At 36.6% G+C, this 9,004-nt stretch overlaps 1 protein-coding gene across 1 annotated transcript; it reads left to right on the top strand.

Annotated features, from left to right (window-relative positions):
• The first annotated feature begins 220 nt into the window (after positions 1 to 220).
• LOC134817590 (lysosomal membrane ascorbate-dependent ferrireductase CYB561A3-like) lies at positions 221 to 2,660 on the top strand. Its single transcript, XM_063826795.1, has 5 exons — positions 221 to 332; positions 475 to 583; positions 1,074 to 1,256; positions 1,433 to 1,567; positions 1,810 to 2,660. Exons 1-5 carry the CDS (start codon positions 257 to 259, stop codon positions 2,075 to 2,077), a joined length of 771 nt encoding a protein of 256 aa, XP_063682865.1. The 5' UTR covers positions 221 to 256; the 3' UTR covers positions 2,078 to 2,660.
• Positions 2,661 to 9,004: the final 6,344 nt, after the last annotated feature.

Genomic DNA, 9,004 nt, shown 5'->3' with positions numbered 1-9,004 from the left:
TTTTTTCCTAAAATTTTTTTTCCTATGCAAGATTTAGACTCAAATTTGTTTATATAATTCAAATCGTATGTTATTGCCCACGTTAAGGGGCCTGTTAATAATTAATTAAATTATTAACTATTTTAGATTTAATAATAATGTTATGCAAGAACTTTTGGGCCATTCTGTGTAATTTGAAAAGTAATTATGCTTGGATTTTATCTAACTGGTTTATGTCAATAGGGAATATTCGAAGAAGATGCAGGTTTGATGAATCATGAAGGATATTTCTCAAATTTTTCGACTAGTCGTAACAACACTCCTTCTGATAGTGCCACCTATTCTATTGATAGGTAATATAAGTTAAATTGTATCATAATCTTGATTTATCTGTGCAATAAAACCACTGCAATCCATTTCTGACTGCTGCTACGATTTGAATCTACATGATACGTATTTTAAATTTCTATCCATAACGAATTTATCTCACTTCAGTCTATGGTAAGAAGTATGCTACCCTTACTTGGGACAGTGTCATTACACATGGAATATTTATGCTTTTTGGATTTTGCTCCTTTTTGGGAACTGCTGTTTCATCATTCAAGTAAGCTTTTTACAGTTTTAGCATAAATTATAAATAGCTCTGTATATAATTTAGATATAATAATACAACACACTACTATTAGCCAAAAGTAGGTAAATTTAGCATCTCTACTTTAACTGACCCTAAGGTTCATCTTTGTTGCAGTAAAATCATCCTATGAAAGGTGAATGAAACTGTGAATTAAGCCATGGTATGTTGCTCACATGATTGAGCTTGTGTTTAAATAATATCACTGTTTGGCAATGATTTTGCTGAGGTTGACATTTATGGGCATTGATTTTTCTGGTGATGAAAACTGAATTTTTTTGTATACACTGTCCTGTATGTATTAGGATTCTTGATTCACTAATCATTGAATTAAAGTGATCAGTTTATTGGTATTTGCATTCACCCTTAATCATTTACTATTGAACTCAACACAGCTTATGCAACTGTACCATCTCACAGTAGATTGATAAGTTTCCATAAGTTAGCATACTCTCTATTGCAGGAATTTACCCATCAAGTCTCGAATGACTAGAAAGTTGATACACGTCCTTCTTCACACCTGCTGCCTGGTCTTTATGTTTATTGGCTGGGCACAAATCCACAAGATTACTGAGAAGAGCCATGGTGGTCATGGTGGTCATGGCGATGATAGCCATGATCATGGATCTGAAGACCATTACCTAAGGTATGACACTGATACAATTCTTTAATAGCAATAAGTTACCAAACACTAGACAAATATCTTCTCTCAACAATTGATTATGTTTGGTTGTTTTGGTATTGTATACTTCATAATTACAATAAAAAGTATCAGCTAGAGCTCAAGCTAAATAAATATTCATGATTAGCAATTCCCCCCAGTGTTCACAGTTGGTTGGGAGTGTTGACAATGACTGTCTTCTGTCTTACGTACCTGTTTAGTGCAGTCCTTTTCAACCCCTATCTGAAGTTCATCAAGCCATCTATTCGCATGGCAGCCAAGCCTTTTCACATATCGTAAGTAAATACTGAAATTTAGTAGCACTAGTCGAGATTGCAGTATTTTGAGACATAATAAGAATAATTACGTTTTTATGTCAATCACACACAAGCAGCTCAGGTATTATGACCAAGCTTCAATATTTAAATTTATCTTGTTACATTGCTATCAATAAATCAATTGGATCCTTTTGTATTTTTCATAGCATATAACGGCCATTATATGTCAGCATATCTCTTTATTCTGAAACTATCCTCAGTTCAGGCATAGGAGTGACAGTTCTGGCTGCAGCTGCAACAACTACAGGTCTTTATAACTACATAGAAAAGTATGTTCCTAACGTATTTAAATCAAGTCAAACTCCTGCCCTACGATTGATTCTCAGTGCTGCTCTCTTTGTCGGAATTGCCTTCTTTGTCCTAATGTTTTCCCTTGGAGTTATCCACCCAAATCAAACGGGTAAACCAAAGGTTAATCAAACGCAGCTTAAAGAAGTGATGGTGAATGAAACAGTTGTCAATTCTTGAGCTATCACTAAACCTATCATAGTTGGTGTTATTTTCAGAGCTGTAACATCGACCAGAACTCTGCACTTTGTAGTGATAGATTAGTTTTAAACAATAATTTTAGTAGAATTTATTATTTAAAGTATTAGTATAAGATACAAAGTTGTACAAATTATGCATTGTAAATTTAAAGATATTATTGTAAACTAATTTAGATTTCCTTTTGTAAAACAGATAAATTAAATAATCGATATGTTCAGCTCTTTGAACTCTCTCTATTGCTTACTTTTTATGTATTTTCTATGTGACCCATTAATGTGTTTGTGTATGAGACAGTGGGTAACTCCCGAAAGAATTAAAAAAAAACCTAAAATTCATTTTTGAAAATTCTGAGGCCCACTTCTTATACACTGATACATACATACATACATACAAATATTTTGTTCGTTTTTTAATTTCAGATATAGAATTGTAAACGAATTTTTATTAACCTTTGTAACTCAGATAAATGAATTCATTATTGGATTCTATTTCAGGATTTTGATGCTAAGTAGACTGTATATAAATTCTGTTAGTTGTAGATTATATCTATATAAATTTCTCATCATGCGTAATCCTAGTTCCAAAAGTAAAGGTTAAATGAATGATGAAATTAAAATTAATGACAAAGGATGATGGCACATCAATGCTATCACATAACAATTGATTATTTCAGACCATTGCATTTAAATATAATAATCTGTGAAAGATGCAGATCGTCTCCACCACAATATGTTTTTTAAAAATCGTGTCTAAAGAGAGCTATTTAAAAATTAAAGTTCCTTGAAGACAAATTTGGAATGATAAGACGAATAGGAATTATATGTGGTCCACTCGTGTGTCTTTCTTTAGTTTTAGATCCTATGTTCTTCAGGTTCTGACATGGTTTTAATATTTCTATATTGAAATGTTCAACTTTGGTTAAACAAGTCAGATTTGAGCTGTTATAATACACTGACACTTCAGACAGTGATCGATATGTTGTATCGACTTTAAAGAATTTAACTTTCAAATTGTGCGTATATTCGAATTGTTTGATTTATACATGTGATCATGTAAACAATATCACAATGATTCTAAGGTTAGAATGCAAATATCACGTCTGCCAGAGGAGTTGTTAGAGTACATTTTCTCTTATCTGCCAGCTTCCTGGGAACTACAAACAGCATCCCAAGTATGTCAACTATGGAGGAAAATATGTTTGCCTATCTGTAAGCACAGACACAGTCTATTTTTAGAGGAGGCTCAGAAAGGAAACCTGGTATGGCAATGTGCAGCTTCAATTGATCAATCACTTGCCCCGGAATTCAGGATATCAGCGGATGATTCAATGCTCTCTAAGTCTACTTGTGATTCTCAAAATCTTTGGACTTTGGGTGACAAAAAAATCCATCAAGCTCAATTTTATGGGCAGAATATTTATATTTGTGGCTGGTCTTACTGCAGTTCAAATTCAGGAGATGACAGTTATCAACTTTACCAAGATATCTTCAGTTACAATGTTATAGATCGAAAGTGGGAGACATCTTTGGATTGTGAGTTGCAGGGAGGGAGTCAACTAGCACAATTTGGAGAAAATCTCAGATTGGCAGGATATAACATGACAAGATTCGAAGATAATCTCATTCTCATCGGTGGGTATGACACTAGAACAAAACTAGAAAACATGAAAGTGCGCTTTTACAATATTAGCCTAGGTCTATGGTACAGTGTTGGCAATTATCTTCATCTGCAGAACTACAATGCAGTACCTGTTTGGGTGATTCTGGATTTTTAAAACTGATACTTATCAACGGGAGTCCTCAGAACTACTTGCTGGTGCCACATCTCTCAGTTAAAGTTCTTTTAATGCAAAAAAGAGATTATACATACGTGTTGGCTGATTCGAAGTCCTGGACAATAGAAACTATTTATCTAAGGCAATGGCATGCACAAACTAAGATTGACGAACAGACTATATTGATATATGGTGGCTTCGCCTCTCAAGAATTTGAATACTCCTCAGTAAGAAATGATGCGGGATTAATCACATTTAACGAATCTTTTACTGACGTACAATTCACAAACGTTACTGTTAAAGATGTTGGTATATACGGAGGTTTGTATCCTGCATTTGTTGATAATCCCGTGAGGGTTGGAAATTCACTGATTTTCATTCAAAAAGCAATTTACCTTTTCGAAACTAGTGATCCAATATTAAGGGGATGGGATTTTCATCCTCAATTTGATGATAGCAATAGAGTTCAAACTCACAAAAATGAATGTTACACTTTTATCTTAAATTTTGATCATGTTCAAGAAAAAGGTGAAATTAGCTGGAAACCTGTCACTAAAAATCCAGTTCTGAGAACTTCTTTTCAGCCCATTATTCAAGTTTCAATTTTGGCTGGGGATGCTATTTACCTCTTCAATGGTTCGTCATACAGATGCTCCAGCAACCCAATACAGTTTAGTGTAACTGAAGAATCTGTATAATAGTTATTAGTAGTAGTAGTATTACATGGCATCTGTGATAAAACAATTTTTCGTCACCATTTGCCCAAAAAGCTAAAGTAAATATTTGATTATTGTAACCAGTTTCTTTTATATTAAACTGGGTGGTTGCAATATTTATAACTATGAGTCGTTAGGGTTTTTAAGGTTTTCAAAATTATTGTACAAAGTCAAATGCCGTTTTAGGTTCTGTTGATATATTATTATTCTTTTGTGTTTATAAATATGTGTTTGTAAATATTTTGTGTGTTTGTTAATATTTTGTGTTTATAAATATTACTTATTTGTATATCATTGATTTCTTCAATGATACACAATTTTGTGCTAACCTCTTTGACAATCATAAACGAGGGTGAAGGTGGGAGGGCCAAGTTTGTTTTAACAAATTACTAAGTGAATGGCATGAGTATTATACCTATAATTGTAATGTATTTATTGATAAACGTGATCATGTAAATAATATCACCATGATTCTAATATAAGGTAATAATGGAAATATCACGTCTGCCTGATGAGTTATTGGACTACATTTTCTCTAACCTATCAGTTGTATCAGAACTACAAACAGCATCACAAGTATGTCAACTATGGAGAAAGATATGTATTTCCATATATCGCCACAAAAATAGTCTATTTTCAGAGGAGGCTCAGGAATAGGAACCGACCGGATTGGGGTTTTGGCTGCCGGACCGGATTCAGCCGGATTTTGCCGGACCGGAACCGGTGGTTTCAGAATGAAATAAAAGGCAGCCGGATTTTGCCGGTTTTTGCCGGATGTTGCCGGAAAATTTCCTTCCTTTCCATGCCTAATCTTCATCGAGCACTTCTTGCAGCTTGCATAAGGGATCCCATTTTCTTCTGAGTAGAACAACCAGACGGACGATGTTTTAGATTTACTACTACTCGACTCGACTTAGGGCGGCTTCAACGTCCGAACAGATATAGTTTTTTTACAAATCTTCCTATCTACTACTAGACATTGCTTAAACAAGCAGTACGTAGCAGACACAATGTAACACGAGTAGACACGAGTCACGACACTAGACGAGTAATAATCAGAAATGATATCTAATTGGCATATGCTGCCAGACCCCTGATTGAGCGCGTTTGTGCGAATTCCCTTTTTTTCATGCAAGTCTGAGTATCATTGGGTCACGTGACTTACAACCAGAGGTGCTTAATAAGGTTGTTCGTAAGCAGGCACTAGATAGTACAGTACTAATCACCGTCTGGCGTCTAGAGCTGAGTCACGTGATTGCAGTAATGAGCTAATTAAGTAGCTACCCAGACCCTGAACACGTGACCTTCATATTTCGTATTTCATAATCAGAAGATTAAATACTGCCAATTTTGCGATTATAGCCGGGGGCTAGCCCAGGGAGGTGGCCCAAAATATTTTCCGGTTTTTTCTAAGTCCGCACCTACCCCTCGATACCCCTCGATACACTATTTTGTATTCTGGACCCCGGTAATGCGATCTCGGAAGGCAGGCCTCCCCTTTGCAACACGAGCTCGGAAGCGGGAGCTCTCGATACAGGAGGTACGTCTCGAGAACGACTCGGACCGAAAACTTCTAAGTTAAAATTTTTCGAAGTTTTTCTGAAAACCACTTTTTTCCACGATTCAGGCTACCCTGTTCATTATTAGCCGAAAATATTTTTTCGGTTTTTCGAAGTCCCCACCTACCCCTCGATACACAATTCTGGACTCGATGTTTCCCCTGGTAATGTGATCACGGAAGGCAGGCCTCCCCTTTGCAACACGAGCTCGGAAGCGGGAGCTCTCGATACAGGAGCTGTACGTCTCGAGAACGACTCGGACCGAAAACTTTTAAGTTAAAATTTTTCGAAGTTTTTCTGAAAACCACTTTTTTCCACGATTCAGGCTACCCTGTTCATTATTAGCCGAAAATATTTTTTCGGTTTTTCGAAGTCCCCACCTACCCCTCGATACACAATTCTGGACTCGAGGTTTCCCCTGGTAATGTGATCTCGAAAGGCAGGCCTCCCCTTTGCAATACGAGCTCGGAAGCGGGAGCTCTCGATACAGGAGGTACGTCTCGAGAACGACTCGGACCGAAAAACTTCTAAGTCAAAATTTTTCAAAGTTTTTCTGAAAACCACTTTTTTCCACGATTCAGGCTACTCTGTTCATTATTAGCCGAAAATATTTTTTCGGTTTTTCGAAGTCCGCACCTACCCATCGATACACAATTCTGGACTCGACGTTTCCCCCGGTAATGTGATCTTGGAAGGCAGGCCTCCCCTTTGCAACACGAGCTCGGAAGCGGGAGCTCTCGATACAGGAGGTACGTCTCGAGAACGACTCGGACCGAAAAACTTCTAAGTCAAAATTTTTCAAAGTTTTTCTGAAAACCACTTTTTTCCACGATTCAGGCTACTCTGTTCATTATTAGCCGAAAATATTTTTTCGGTTTTTCGAAGTCCGCACCTACCCATCGATACACAATTCTGGACTCGACGTTTCCCCCGGTAATGTGATCTTGGAAGGCAGGCCTCCCCTTTGCAACACGAGCTCGGAAGCGGGAGCTCTCGAGCTGTACGTCTCGAGAACGACTCGGACCGAAAACTTTTAAGTTACAATTTTTCGAAGTTTTTCTGAAAACCACTTTTTTCCACGATTCAGGCTACCCTGTTCATTATTAGCCGAAAATATTTTTTTGATTTTTTTTCGGTAAAAAAAACTGAAATCCGGCAAAAATCCGGCAAATTTTTTTCCAGCCGGAGCCGGAACCGGAACCGGATTTTGAAGCCGGATATCCGGCCGGAACCGGATTCAGCCGGATTTCCGGTCGGTTCCTACTCAGAAAGGAAACTTTGTATGGCAATGTGCACTTTCCACTGGATCACCTACAGTTGTTCCAGATTCAAGAAAAAATATACATGATTCAGTGCTGTCGACTAGAACTTGTGTTTCCCAAAGGCTTTGGAAAATTGGTTACAAACGAATCCATCAAGCTCAATTTTATGGCCAGAAGATTTATGTTTACGGTTGGTCCTATTGCAGTTCAATTTCAGAAGCCAATCACCCATTGCCAAATCGAAATACGTATAGCTATGATGTTCTTAACAAAACGTTGGAGATATTATTGTGTGAAACGCAACCTAAATTGTCTGGCTTCAGTCTGGCAAGGTTCAAAGACAATTTAATTATATCGAATGGATATCATAATGAGATATTGAAGGAAAATCGTGAAGTGCACTTTTTCAATATTAGCAAAGGTGTATGGTACAAAGCTGGCTCAACACATTACAGCCAACCTCACAGCAACTCAGTCTGTTTGGGTAAATCTGAATGTCTGAAACTTATACACATCTCTTTCGTAAACTATGATATTTCTTTTGGAATCCATCTTTCAATCGAAGCTAATTTCATGGAAAAGATAAATCATAGATATGTAGTAGCTCGATCAAAGCACTGGAGGTTACCAGATACGTATCTTAGGCAGTTGTATGCCCAAACTAAGGTCGATGACCATACCATTTTGATTTATGGGGGTTTCATAGATGGAGACTATGAATTTTCTTGCATAAGAAACGATGCAGGGTTAATCACATTTAACGAATCTTTTACTGACGTACAATTCACAAACGTTACTGTTAAAGATGTTGGTATATATACGGAGGTTTGTATCCTGCATTTGTTGATAATCCCGTGATGGTTGGAAATTCACTGATTTTTATTCAAAAAGCAATAACAATTAAAGAATCTGGTGTTACTCCAACGTTACTTGAACAAGACCACGATGGGTATCTAGCCCAACTGCTATCCTTAGATTATGGTTGTACTTACGCTTTTATTCTCAATTTCGATATTGTTAAAGAAAAAGGTGAAATTTGTTGGAAACCTGTCGCCAAAAATCCCGTTATTAGAACACCGTTTTGGCCTATTATTCAAACCTCAGTTCTGGCTGGAAATACTATTTACCTCTTTAATGGTGTGTCATACAGCAGCTCAAGCAACCCAATAAAGTTTTTTGTGAAATAATAGTCGACTTAGAATTTGGGTGATAATGCAAAAACAATTTGATATCTTGTTTAACTTCAACTACAATTATTGTCCCTTAAATTATTCAGGGGATTCTCACGTGATCAGACACGTTGGTAAAAGTGGGGAAATAGATTAATTTTTCTGAAAAATCCTCTATTTTCTGTCATGTGTAAATGAGCGTATTTGACATTTTTTGCGTTATATTCATTATTAAATATTGTGATTTTTTGTAACCAGTAAATTTAATAACACATTGGTTCCAAGGTGATGGAAGTATCATGTCTTCCAGAGGAGTTACTTGAACACATCCTGTCCTATCTCTCAGTTGTATGTGAACTACAGACAGCATCTCAAGTATGCCTACAATGGAGGAAAATATGTGTTTCTATTTATCGGCACAAACAC

This window comes from Bolinopsis microptera, chromosome 6 (assembly GCF_026151205.1).
Source record: "Bolinopsis microptera isolate Bmic1 chromosome 6, MBARI_Bmic_1.0, whole genome shotgun sequence".
NCBI lineage: Eukaryota > Metazoa > Ctenophora > Tentaculata > Lobata > Bolinopsidae > Bolinopsis > Bolinopsis microptera.
The sequence above is the reverse complement of the archived record's forward strand: the minus strand, read 5'-3'. Positions and strand labels throughout refer to the sequence as shown.

What these genes read in the sequence shown, in the direction of transcription:
- LOC134817590 (XM_063826795.1), top strand. Translation starts at nt 257, where the DNA reads ATGAAGGATATTTCTCAAATTTTTCGACTAGTCGTAACAACACTCCTT. An exon ending in TCTGAAGACCATTACCTAAG is followed by an intron (nt 1,257 to 1,432) that starts GTATGACACTGA and finishes AATTCCCCCCAG; the next exon opens with TGTTCACAGTTGGTTGGGAG. An exon ending in GCCAAGCCTTTTCACATATC is followed by an intron (nt 1,568 to 1,809) that starts GTAAGTAAATAC and finishes AACTATCCTCAG; the next exon opens with TTCAGGCATAGGAGTGACAG.